The sequence below is a fragment of the Watersipora subatra genome, chromosome 10 (genome assembly GCF_963576615.1).
Source record: "Watersipora subatra chromosome 10, tzWatSuba1.1, whole genome shotgun sequence".
Classification (NCBI taxonomy): domain Eukaryota; kingdom Metazoa; phylum Bryozoa; class Gymnolaemata; order Cheilostomatida; family Watersiporidae; genus Watersipora; species Watersipora subatra.
In genome coordinates, this window is record NC_088717.1 from 32,973,659 (window position 1) to 32,987,417 (window position 13,759).

Genomic DNA, 13,759 nt, shown 5'->3' on the forward strand with positions numbered 1-13,759 from the left:
TTTATACACATGCACTTCTATGCAAGAATTGTTAATAATTAATTCAACCTATTCAGGAATTTTATTTTGTTTTCTCGGCTCGTATCAATTGTATCATTACCGAATCATCTTATCTCATTGTAACCGTAGCAAAACCGACTTAATTTAGCTAAATTACTTGCTAATTATTTCACATTTACATCTAAACCCTTTTGTAGTTGTTTTATTTTTTAATTTATTTGACCTGCACAAAACATTTTCCTCATGATATGAAGTTTGAAATTTACCATTGTTTGACAAAGTTTGAAAACCTTTACAGTCTTTTTTATTTTCTCTCTTAATTTATTTCAAATACACAAATCACATTTTCATGATATGTAGTTTGAAAGTTAGAATGGTGAATGTTGTTATATCTTAAATACAAATCAATTTTCTGTCTTAAGACTTTTTTATTCCCCTGGCAACATCGGGTAGTACAACTAGTCTATATATATATATATATATATATATCTCAGTGTTTGTGTGTCTATGATTCGGTGGGTCCAGCTATGGCTATTAAAATCTTATAATAAAAAACTGGATTCGTGCTGGATTTGAACTCACAAAGATTCCGACCGCAAGTTTTTAACCACGCATTTAACCATTGAGCTACGCAGTCCTCCGAATTCTATGGCTCTTATTATAAAAATTATACCGTATACCCTTATCTCGATTGCACATGCTAAATGACGTATTAATTGATATATGGCGCCAATGTGTTACGATGCCCGTTACAAAATATTTTTTCGCCTAACGCCACGAAACTTTTTCGTCCTCGCCATACTAGGGCGAATTTGTTTTCCGCCGTACAATAACAACAATAATTTCTCTCAGAATTAAAATTTGGTGATTGTATCTCAGTACAGCATCATCTGTTATGGTAGAAATGGGTTCACAAAAAGATAAGTGATAAAATTTTAGTTCAAGTTCGAAGTTTGCTAAAATTCATACTAAAACTTCCTTCAAGTATGTGTTTAGTAAGCCAAATACATTTACAATAAGTTAGATTCAGCATTTATGTTACACGTCTGTCTCAAAGGTAAGAGCTCTGCACGAAGTACATTGCAATGTTATATTTTTTGCAGATCACAACCACAAAATGCACTAAAGTTATTGTAGCCAACTATAGTTACTAAGGTTAACATATTGTTTTGTTACTATTTTTAATGACAATTTTGACGATTTTTTACCAGGAGGTGATTGCACTAGATAATTACTATGGGTTTTTATACCGCTCTACACTAGTGCTGGGACGATATTACGATATTTCAGTATACCGTCGATACTACTTTCTGATACCGACCGTACCGAGTGCTTTCTGCCCATATCGAAATATCGGATATCGTCGATATTTGACGATAAGATATATATTCTACTCGATTTGATACCCGATTCTTCAAAGAATTAAACTGGTACATGGACTCATTAGAGAGTTGTTCTCTCATGGCAGATTTTCAGGCAAAGAAGACAACTCCGAATAACATGCCGATATTTCGATATATACACTACACTGTATATCGGTTGGCTACACCATCATATCGTACCAAAACAAATTTTTAATATCGTCCCAGCACTACTCTACACATCTATACCATATTCTCGCCTTATGATAGAAACACTGAAACAAAATAAAATCATATAATTGTATACCAAATAATTCTTCATTGTAATTGCAGCAAAACAAACTATATTTAGCCATTACTTGCTCATGATTTCACATTTGCATTTAAACATAATTACGGTTTAATTTTTCCTACTAATTTATTTCACCAAAACATTTCTTTCATTACATGAAATTTAAAAGTTACAGTTGTTTGAAAGTAGTTGTTTTATTTTTTCTCTTAATTCATTTGAATTGCAGAAAAAAACTTTCCTCATGATAATAAATTTAAGTTAGAATGGTAAATGTTGTATATTTTAATTAAAAATTAATTTTTTGTCAAAAGACTTTTTTATTACGGGCAATGCCGGGCATTCAACTAGTATTTACTATAATGAGAGCCGCGTCTGTCTGTCTGTCCGAAACTACAGTGGGAGGTGGAGAAAAAGATTGCATTGTATGGGATTCGAACTCCCTACATTAGGCTAAACAGCCCGAAGACCTAACAACTGTGCGAATCAACTGCTCTTCGAGGTTTTCAGAATAATTGTACGTACAATTATTCCACCTGACAATCTCTCATAGCACACTAGACTGTCTGAGTACTAGTTCCTATAGAAGAAAGTGAGTCAATTGTGTTACAAATCAGCCGAAATGCAACTTTTACACTAGACATTACCCACCTCTCGTCTAAGTTTCTTCGCGTTAATGAGTTCTCCGTTATGAGCAACAGCCAGCAGTCCATGTACTGTATCGACAACAAATGGCTGGACAGCGGTAGTATTGGAGCCACAGCCTCCGTGGGTCGAGTAGCGTGTGTGCCCCACCCCTAAGTTGCCTTTCAGAGCTGCCAAGTCTGCAGTCTCAAATATCTATACAAAGAAGTCATACGCAATATGCTTTACAGGAGATAATATGAATAACAAGCTTCAGGTATGAAATGCTGTGAGATGTGTTCAGGATATGGCTTCTATGACATCAGCGGTCTTTCCATCATGTTAGTGTTCGTTTATAATGTTTATCATTGGCTAATTCTGGTCTTGAGGTCGCCATATTTACCATAATATGAGCAATGTCTGTCTGTTTGTCCAACCTTCTGCCCGAAAGCACGGTGAAAGGTTGAGATAAAAGGTTGCTTTGTATGAGATTCAAACTATTGACATGCAGCTCAGCGGCCCGACACTCTAAAAATAGAACTAATTGACTTTTGAACAATTGCGTACACACTTATTTTCAGTGCTTTATCAGCACACATGACAACCTCTCACAGCTCACTAGACTACCAGGGTACTAGTATATATAATAGAGATACCTCTATATGTTATACAGCTACTTATTCTCTGTACTTTATCAGCGCACATGACAATCTCTCACAACACACTAGACTACCAGGGTACTAGTATATATAATAGAGATACCTCTATATGTTATACAGCTACTTATTCTCTGTACTTTATCAGCACACATGACAATCTCTCACAGCTCACTAGACTACCAGGGAATGAGTATATATAATAGAGATACCTCTATATGTTATACAGCTACTTATTCTCTGTACTTTATCAGTACACCTGACAACCTTTCACAGCTCACTAGACTACCAGGGTACTAGTATATATAATAGAGATACCTCTATACGTTATACAGCTACTTATTCTCTGTACTTTATCAGCGCACATGACAATCTCTCACAACACACTAGACTACCAGGGTACTAGTATATATAATAGAGATACCTCTATATGTTATACAGCTACTTATTCTCTGTACTTTATCAGCACACATGACAATCTCTCACAGCTCACTAGACTACCAGGGAATGAGTATATATAATAGAGATACCTCTATATGTTATACAGCTACTTATTCTCTGTACTTTATCAGTACACCTGACAACCTTTCACAGCTCACTAGACTACCAGGGTACTAGTATATATAATAGAGATACCTCTATACGTTACAATTTAGTTACCTCTATACGGGTACAATTTACAATAATTTCTTAGTTCTTTTTGTGATGATAATGAAATTGCCAGAATATGATTAAAAATGGTCTCGAACTCCTAACCTCATTGACAAATATACATCTAGTCTGCGTGTTATGGAAATAATGTAAGCAGATACAAACAGTAGAGAAAGCTGCATACACACACTCAGATTGTGTAGCCACCAAACCATGGACACGTTACATATTGCTGTACATCAGTACTGCATAAGCTTGACACGTTTAGCCTCGGTTCCAAGGCAACACAGCAGTGAAGACACTCATCACAGTTTGAGAATCAGAATAGCAATACTGGGAAGTTTCGACATAGGAAATGAGTATACAAGTAGTGCTGCACAATAAAACGATATTGCATGATAGGTGTCGATTTTGTGTGGGATGATATCATTTTGGGGCGTTTTGTAGGACAATTCTGTAATCGGGTATATTAACTTTTTCAATATCATGTCAAGACGATAAATATCTGTGTTTAGTTAGCAGAACAAACACCGAATATCCCCGGCTTTCGTGACTCAATATCAGCACAACACTAGTTCTTGATAACTTAATTGCGAGCCCGCGGATTTCCTTTCTCTTTGATAATCTTCTAGAAACGGACCGGCGAGGTAGAAAAAAGGTTTCCTAAAGGTTTCTGAAATAAAGTTAAAGAGAAAAGACAACTCCTAATTTTTTTGTATTTGGACACCATAGATATAGTAACACCTAGATATGCGAATAATCAAAATAAGTGAGGCCTACAAATAGCATGATGCAACATCATGATGATGTGTAGGGTGAATCAGCTGATCTATGATTTCCTATTGACTTAACATTGAAAACTGCACAATTATTCCATAGTTTGTGCATCTGAAACTGCATATTTTATTGAAAATATATAAAACTTATATAATGACATTGCATGAAAAGGCAAGAATCTTACACACATGGTAATGGATAATACCAATGATTTAGAAGCTTCTATATCATTGATAATACAAAGAGTGACCAAATAGAAATTAAACTAATAACAAACTAATGAATCAAATGAGATTTAGAAGCAGTTAAGCTGGACCCCTGTATTAAACACCCATTAGACATGACTGAAAATAACTAAACAAGATAGTTTTTGTCTAAGGTTGGTTGAACTAGATTCCTGCTTTGAAGCTGCATAGTTTATTCTGACTTCAATATAACGATTTACTGTAGTTTTCAGTAAATTGGTGGCATGCACTGTGCATGTGAAGCCTTGATTGAGGTTATGTAATAAGACGTGTTATGTAATGTTAGTGTCTGTGACTTGTTACTTGCCTAATAACTCTCAGTGTGATACCATAGCTTTCCATGCACACACTTTTCAATGGTGTCACCAATCCTCTATCCCTATCACTACTTCTACTTCCCACTACTTCTACATCGGTCAAGAACTTGATACAGTCATCACATTTGAGTTAGAAAAATGTTCCTCATCACCGAACTTCTCATCTTCACCATCCTCAGCTTTTATCTCTTCCTTGTTCTTCCTTCTAGCCAGATAATGTAGCAGGAGTTGGCTGCAGGAGCGGGAGTTTTTTCAGCCCTGCTCACTTCCAGATCAATACAGCTAGCATTAGGACTTGGTGTGATATCTGCTTTTATGAGCAGTGCTCCAAGTGCACACCTAAAGCACTGCACATCTGGGTTATTGTTATAGCCACCCTTAAATCGTATCGTGGAAAACAGTCTCAATGTGATCCTGGTGGATCTTAAAGGTTAGGAAGTAGTTGATGTAAGGGTAGTTGCTGAAAAGATATTGAGCAATGTCATGCACAGATTTGGCTGCTGACTCAAAACTAATGATGAAAGGTTTCCTATTATTTTCCACTAGCAGCTTTCCTCTTGGCATCTTTAATTGGCATGCATAGCTTATGATATTGTTGAGAACTTCTTGTTTTGAGTTCAAGTTCTGTCTTGTTATGGGCAATTCAGGATATGCCTGAGGTGTTGTAGTCTCCTCTGATGACATTTCACTAAGAATTTGGTCTTATTGTTACGCTTGTGACTTAAAAACTAGTATGACAAGCATGCTTTCACTACTAAGCTCATTGCTCAATTGAAGGCTCTGATGCACATCACTGCGACGTAACGTCGTGAAAACAACAGCCATTTACTCTAAAGGATGAAAATACTCGTTAGTTATAAAAATTTGCGATTTCGCGAACAGTCAATTCCGCAAATAATTAAATTCTGTGAATAATTAGTTCTATTTTTAATCACAAGGGAGAATAACTACTGCATCAAAGTAAAAACTAGTCGCTAGGCTAGCTTTTAATATAAATACTAAACGTAGTTGAGTTCCAAAACATTTTTAAAATCATTGCCTGGGCTTTGAGCTAACACCATTGCCAATGCATCACATTTATTTACAAAATTATTCAAGGTTGTCACAAGATATGCAGAATGGCGTCATCGCGAAAATAGCCGCTAGGCAGAACTACTAAACATAGCCGAGTTCCAAAACTTCTTTAAAATCATCGCCAGGCTTCTAGTTTTATTGCCATTGCATCAAACTTTACAAAATTATTCAAGGTTTTCACAAGTTATTCGGCATGGCTTTGTATTCGCAAAAAATCTCTCCTAGTCTTTTTACATTGAAATCAACTCCATCAATCTCTAATACCGAAGTCAAGGACGATCATGATTCTGATCTGGACATTTTGGTATGTATTTGATTTGCAGTGCAGAAACGTTTTTTCCATAATGAACTGCATTAGTTAATTCTTTTGTTTAAAAACTGATTGCTTTCATTAAATACTGCGGCTATTATTTTTGTACTTCCGTAACACCTATTAATATTTTTTCTTTTTTGTGTTTATTGCAGATTTAGAATGAAACAACCTACTCCGATTACGAAAACTAGAGACAAGTAGTAATATTCATCAAGGCAGGATTATTGGCAGAGAAGCAACCAGTCAACCTAGACCCCCTTAATCGACAACAAATCCTTGATATCGCTGCAGCAAACATGATTAAATTATATATTTTATTTCATGTATAGATATATTATAATTTATTACAAACTTGAGTGTACAAATAAAATATTTCAAATACAAATAAAATTTTACAAACAATGGAGTAAATATAAACAGTTTAGTCAATATGGCGGTTGTCTAGCAATAAAATTAAACTGGTACTCTTAATAAGTGAATACTAGCGTGTAACGATGCTCTCTGACTAGTTATTTTGGTAATAGCAGCTCTGTCGCTATCACTGTCTTGGGAAGATGTTAAAAGCGATTCTTTCGCTACTACATGACTGGTAAGGAAGTTATCATCAGAACTCTCCTCGTGGCTTACTATTGCCAAGTTCTGCCGGTTGGCCAAAGATTTGTGCTCGTAAAGGCGTTTTTGTTCCTTTTTTTAAAACAGATATATATATTCTCCTCGCTAGCAGCTTCGGTCACTTCTACCTCAATCTCAAAACCTCCCTAAATGATTGGTGATCTTCTAAGAATGACATCTACCACCCTTGCAATCATTGTGCTTCCGTCTATGTTTGAAAATCTCTCTCTCACATACTAAAACAAATAATGAAGCGGTGGGATGACAAAAGTAAATGTTGCGTTTTACCGAAGAACCAAAGTAAAATTCAACTATTTTAGTAAATGTGAAAAACTCATTACTTACCACAAACTGTTGATTCATCAAATGCCTCCAAATCTATGAATATTCGTGAAAACCTCTGAACGCAGCAAAATATTTATAGCTTAGCACGATCGACCCGTATGTGTAGTTGTAAGCTAAATAGAAAACGAAACACGCAATGTGCGCATGTGGGGGTTAACTCTATTGCTAGACATAATAGAGTTAACTCTTCATAGAGCGTGACAGTTTTCAGCCGCGAATAAATTGATCCGCGAATATGCATGAAATGGAAATTTTCGCAAAATATAACTTCGCGAATAAATTCATCCTGTAGGGTATAGCCTCACTTTTGCTTCATTGTAATGATAGCTATTCGCCGATCTAGAGTTTACTATGTCTATGTTGGACACGATTATCGTCATTGTATTTCTGTTTTTTGGTAAAACGTCACAATAATCTATATCGAGAGAGCATAACTCCAAAGTTTCGACACTGAATGCTATCGATAGCTCACAGGGCCAATATACTGTTTTGGCATCTGGTGTCATATCGCACAGCACTATATATAAGACCAGAGACTACCAGGACTGATTAATTAAGTATGAGAGATTGATTTAACAGTATATACTATGCCGTACTATAGTGTATACTATAACAGTATATACTGCCGTACTATACTATATACCATAACAGTATATACTATGCCGTACTATACTATATACCATAACAGTATATACTATGCTGAATAAGGCTGATATCACGGCAAGCAAGATTGACGACCCATGATTTATACTAGGCTGCTATATGGATGCCCCAAACAGCAGCCTAGAGAGCAGCCTAGAAAGCAGCCATGGCCGTGACCTAGTGGTCTAGAATGTCTGACCTGCAGACTACATGTTGGGGTTTAAATCCCAAAAAAGTTCACGCATGGCGAAAAGAATGACATCCAACCCAGTCACTCTCTGCAACTGGGTATGTCTTCAGACCGACTGGACTCCGACGTGTCCAGCCAAGATCACAGAACCATTTTTGCACAACAATGCTCTTAAAACCATGCTCAGCCTCCGTTTGCAGAAAGATAAGCAGACATCATACACGATCTTCAAAGGATCTCCCACACTCATGCCTCAAAATATTACACAGGAGTTTTCCATACAACTATTAATCAAATTATGTATCTATAAGATAAACATTTTGGGGTAAGCTTTAGAATGACTTTGGTATACAAATGAAAGGTTGGTAGAGTTACTATGTGAGTTACTACAGGTAGTCACACACTGGGTAACAATGATCCCTCAAAGTAATTACAACTGTCAGTCTCTTGAGGTATGTCTGATGGTGAAACTTATGTCTGAGTGTTGGTCAAGTGTTTACAAAGGTAATATAAACGCTCTTTACGTTTTAGTTATAGGAGCGGGTTTGCACTTAGTTATTCAATTTTGTCTTCCAAACTTCTATGCACCGCACGCATATTTATAGACATACTAGATGAATGTTCGGCATTGCTCAAGTAATAAAAGTTTTTGCACAGAACATTTATTTGTATTTAACATATAACAACATTTACCATTCTAACTTTCAAACTTCATACCACAAGAAAAGTGTTTTGCGCAGTTAAATTAAATTAAGAAAAATAAAACAGCTGTAAAGGTTTTCAAACTTTGTCAAACAACTGTAACTTTCAAACTTTGTATTATGAGAAAAATGGTTTGTACAGGTCAACTAAATTAAGAAAAAAATAATAAATAAAACAGCTACAAAAAAGCTTTAGATGTAAATGTGAAATAATTAGCAAGCAAGTAATAGCTAAATCAAGTCTGCTTTGCTACAATTACAATAAAAGACTATTTGTCAATGATACAATTAACATAAACTGAGAAAACAAATTAAAAATTCTGAATATGTTGAATTAATAATAGCATTTTGTGCATAGAGGTGTGTGTATAAAAAGGTTACTGTTCCAGCAGAAGCTATCCATCAAAACTTTGAATACGACAATACTGGTACCTCTCGATACTGGTGCAAATGTAAAAATGGGATATCAGACTGTCTTTGTATGGTACTTTGTCTGACCGAATGGAGAGAGAATGTAGAGGCTATTTCTACTAGAGATGATACAAGTTCCCGCGTGAAAAGTACTAACCTTTACCGATTCAGCAATCAGACCTTACAAAAACTGGAAATAGAAGTGTAACAGCGCATTTGAAATTGAAATGGTACATTTAAAAACTAAAAACAATAGGTAATGGTAGGGAAAACTTAGTTTTTAAACGATTTAAAAAAAACAAATGCAAAAGGTAATATTAGTTAGTGCTAATAATTACTAATAATCAAAAGTGCACATTTAGTGTGTGCATACAGTACATGGTATATGATAAGAGTATCAGAATGCTAAGGGTTGTATAGTGCAGTTATTAAGTGTGGTTCGAAGGCTTGGGGTTGCAATTTTCATGAGTTCAAATCCAGCATAAAACGGATATTTAATTCCTAAATTTTAATAGCTATAGCTTGACATACCGAAGTGCCGACAGACACAATTAGATTTATACATATAGATTCTAAACAGAGAGATATTTATGTTAAGCGCTCTGAATACTACTTCAAGAAAGCTTGTAAGTGAAAAGTAAGCTATAAGATATCAGTGCTGAAACTGACAGCATTACAATGATGATAAAACAGGTGCGTAAGAACAATAGACATGGTTTCATTGAATGCATGAAGTATATTTGGGAAAATATTTCGACGAATGAGGTTGCCCGAAAATGTAAACAGAAGTCATCTTGTACAACTACATCCTATTTGAGCCGTTTGGGAAAGACATTCTAATCTACAGCGGTTTTGTGATGGCGGGCGATTAACAGTTCGTTTTTGAGCTTTTAAGAGCTTGTAACCACATTTCCACATATTTTGCACCTACAACACGACAGAGTAAAACATGGTGAATTTTTTGATACCAAATCACTGTAATGTGAAGTTTGTTGCAAGTCAACCTTTAAGAATGCTCAGTTGAAAAAGAATATGACAGTATTTCTCTCGTGTCACAGCATTTTTATCATATCGCGGTATTTCCCTCCTGTGGCTATTTCTGTCATGTCACGGTATTCCCCTCCTATCATGGTATTCCCTTCCTGTCACGGTATTCCCCTCCTGTCACAGTATCCCTCTCCTGTTACATTATCTCCCGCCTGTCACAGTATTCCCCTCCTATCATGGTATTTCTCTAGTGTCACATATAAGCATAATAAAACAAACCTGATTAACTAGCCCATGTCCTTTATGAGTGAACATATCTTTGGCATTGACTCCTCCATAGCTTGTCACAATCCCAGCACTCTCTTGTCCTCTATAGAATAAGAATAGTCTATGTGAAACAGTGTCTAAGCTCGAATCACTTATCCATACTAAAGTTTAATCACAGACAAATCAAAACAGTGATTTTTAACAATTACTATTTTTTCCTACTTCTTATCTATGTTAGATTTAGTTGACCTACATTTACCTGCCATTTTGCATTCAATATTCAGTGTATTCAATATAGAGGAAACATTCAGAGCATTACTTGTGTAAAATTGGGAGGCCAAAGACAAAAGCGTTATTTGAATGTTGGCGGCAACACAATGTTTGTACAATGGAGCAATTTACAATTATCGTTGTTACTATGAAATGGAGTTTCAAACTAGATTTCTCTCTCCCTCATTTCTCGTTCTTCTAACAAACACACTTTTTCAGCAGTTCACATCTACTATATAAGACAGAAGCTTTTTTTGACAGCCAGCTTTGCAGTTAGCGGATTTCCAAACTATCCATTACATATTGAAGCTATATCTTGCTAAGAGATGCATAATAACAATGATTTGAAAGCTTTCAAAAATTGAGTTCGTCCAGAATCCCAACTTTTGCTACTCAAGTAGCTAAATGAATTAAGGGGTCCAATTGATGTTCAAAGTAAACTGAATATGGAATTGATCTTGCAACAATAATTAACAAGGGCATTCAAAGTGAACTGAATATGGAATTGATCTTGCAACAATAATTAACAAGAGCATTCAAAGTGAACTGAATATGGAATTGATCTTGCAACAATAATTAACAAGAGCATTTAAAATGAACTGAATATGGAATTGATCTTGCAACAATAATTAACAAGAGCATTTAAAGTGAACTAAATATGGAATTGATCTTGCAACAATAATTAACAAGAGCATTTAAAGTGAACTAAATATGGAATTGATCTTGCAACAATAATTAACAAGAGCATTTAAAATTACCTGAATATGGAATTGATCTTGCAACAATAATTAACAAGAGCATTTAAAGTGAACTGAATATGGAATTGATCTTGCAACAATAATTAACAAGAGCATTTAAAGTGAACTGAATATGGAATTGATCTTGCAACAATAATTAACAAGAGCATTTAAAGTGAACTGAATATGGAATTGATCTTGCAACAATAATTAACAAGAGCATTTAAAGTGAACTGAATATGGAATTGATCTTGCAACAATAATTAACAAGAGCATTTAAAGTGAACTGAATATGGAATTGATCTTGCAACAATAATTAACAAGAGCATTTAAAATGACCTGAATATGGAAATGATCTTGCAACAATAATTAACAAGAGCATTTAAACAAGGTGAATAAGGAGCAAACCAAACCTTTGTCCAACCTTACGACCACCACTAGTGATCCTAAGCTTCGTGTTATTACTAGTTAAGTTTTCATAAGTCTGTAACTGGCCTTTGCAAATGTGCGCACAGAATTGACAACAACTTGAGAAAAGAAATTAAAGGAGTAAGAAAATTTATAAGATTATCTAGCAAATAATATATCAAATGATATTTTCCTTTTTAATGTTAGTAATTTTAGAGCTATTTCTAAGTCGGGTACCACAAGCAAAATTACGGATCCAATGCCTTATGCCACTCATAACTGTAGAAAAATACTAAAATATAAGCTTGGTTTCTTGTCTCCTACTTCAGCCTTTCAGACATTCTATTATTACTGCTGATGTTCCACCTTCAAACACATTTAAGAATCACTTGGATCACATCCAATGAACCCAAGAATGACTTGGATTTGCTGAGTCAGTTACTTATTGTAGCTGTGACTGATTCAAATATAAATTCCTAAAACAACACAGTCCACCAGTCATAATTTGCTGCTAAACCCTTCTGACATAAACTCAATATTTCATGATGGAAATACTGGAGGGCAGCAAGAGAACACACTTTTGTAATGGCTAGTAACATGACTCGGTTTACATCTAAAAGATTATACCTTAGATATACAGAACACTAGAATGTTATCAACCAAACATTCTTGATAGACCATAGAGAGGTGGTGCGGTGGTTAAATACGTAAAAGGAGTCTGCTTCAATTAATTCTTCAGCAGTGGATCAATAGTCAATAATTTAAGAAGTTTTTACTGCGTAGAACTTTTTAACACTAAATTGCTTGCTGTGTGGTGGTTGAAATATATTTTATCCATGTATCCACAGTTGATGTTTTTTCGCCATTGTGATGCCCAAATCACAGTTAGCTTTAAAGATGTAGTTGCGTCAAAATTTAAGTTGATCTTAAAAGAAAGCATTTTTTTTTCTCTATCAGTTGATATGTTGTTTGTTGTGTTACGCGATCGCATTGCCAAGATATTTGAAGATTAAAACCGAAAAAATCTGATCACCGTAAAAACGCTCAGGCCACAAAAACGTGCCCAGCCTCGCCAAAAATGATGTCACGCGTTTGGCAACCTCTCTCTATCTCTCGTATTCACATCGGCTATTTGCGATAAAAGTCTAGTCTTACGCGGCTCTATTGGCATATATCTTATTTTGTATTTGCTCGTGTTGGCTAGAATAAAATTTTAAATCCTGCTACAGATGCATTATTATGAATGTTTAAAAGGCCTCAAATAACGAAAATTGAAAGTTTGTTCTACTCACTTTCTCCAAATGTTGTGTAAACATTTGGGTACCGACTACCAATTCTACCGGTCTATGGTAATTCTGTCTAGTCACTTTATGTAGAACGCGGTCTTTGTATCAGCACAGTTCTGCAGCTACCCATATAAACGATATACAGCCTCCCATAAGCCCCGCCCACATTATGTCGCCTATTACCTATTGCCTACGTACTAGTTTCTTACCGAATACTAAGTAATTGAAATAAGCAAGCCACCTCTTTGAAAAGAATATAGACAGGGATAGAGTTTTAAGGATGAGAAGTCTGCTGCAAACTGGATTTGAACTCACATTCTCCAGTTCTGCGGACACCCATATACCATATCCGATTCACTACAATATTCTGCAAATCATGTTTTGCATTATCTTCAACAATATTATTTAATTATATAATTTTTACAAGCAAAAATATTTTCATCTCGGCATAAAGCTTTTATTAAAAATATTCATCAAGTCGTGGCCACTCACATAGTATTAGCTGATACAATAAGACAAATTCATCTACTGCAACAAACTCAAACAAAACATCATCCAGCACGCATTCAAGTCTCGCTTTCTCCTTTATGACAGTT

The 13,759-nt window shown here is 35.2% G+C and overlaps 1 protein-coding gene across 1 annotated transcript in view; it reads right to left on the minus strand.

The window, feature by feature from the left end:
* Positions 1 to 13,759, minus strand: part of LOC137405664 (amidophosphoribosyltransferase-like) — a 48,181-nt gene that overhangs the window by 19,685 nt on the left and 14,737 nt on the right. The window contains exons 2-3 of the mRNA XM_068091997.1: positions 10,475 to 10,565; positions 2,302 to 2,490 (exon numbers count right to left, since the gene is read on the minus strand). Coding sequence (XP_067948098.1) covers positions 2,302 to 2,490; positions 10,475 to 10,565 — 280 coding nt within the window. The remainder of the gene's footprint in view (positions 1 to 2,301; positions 2,491 to 10,474; positions 10,566 to 13,759) is intronic.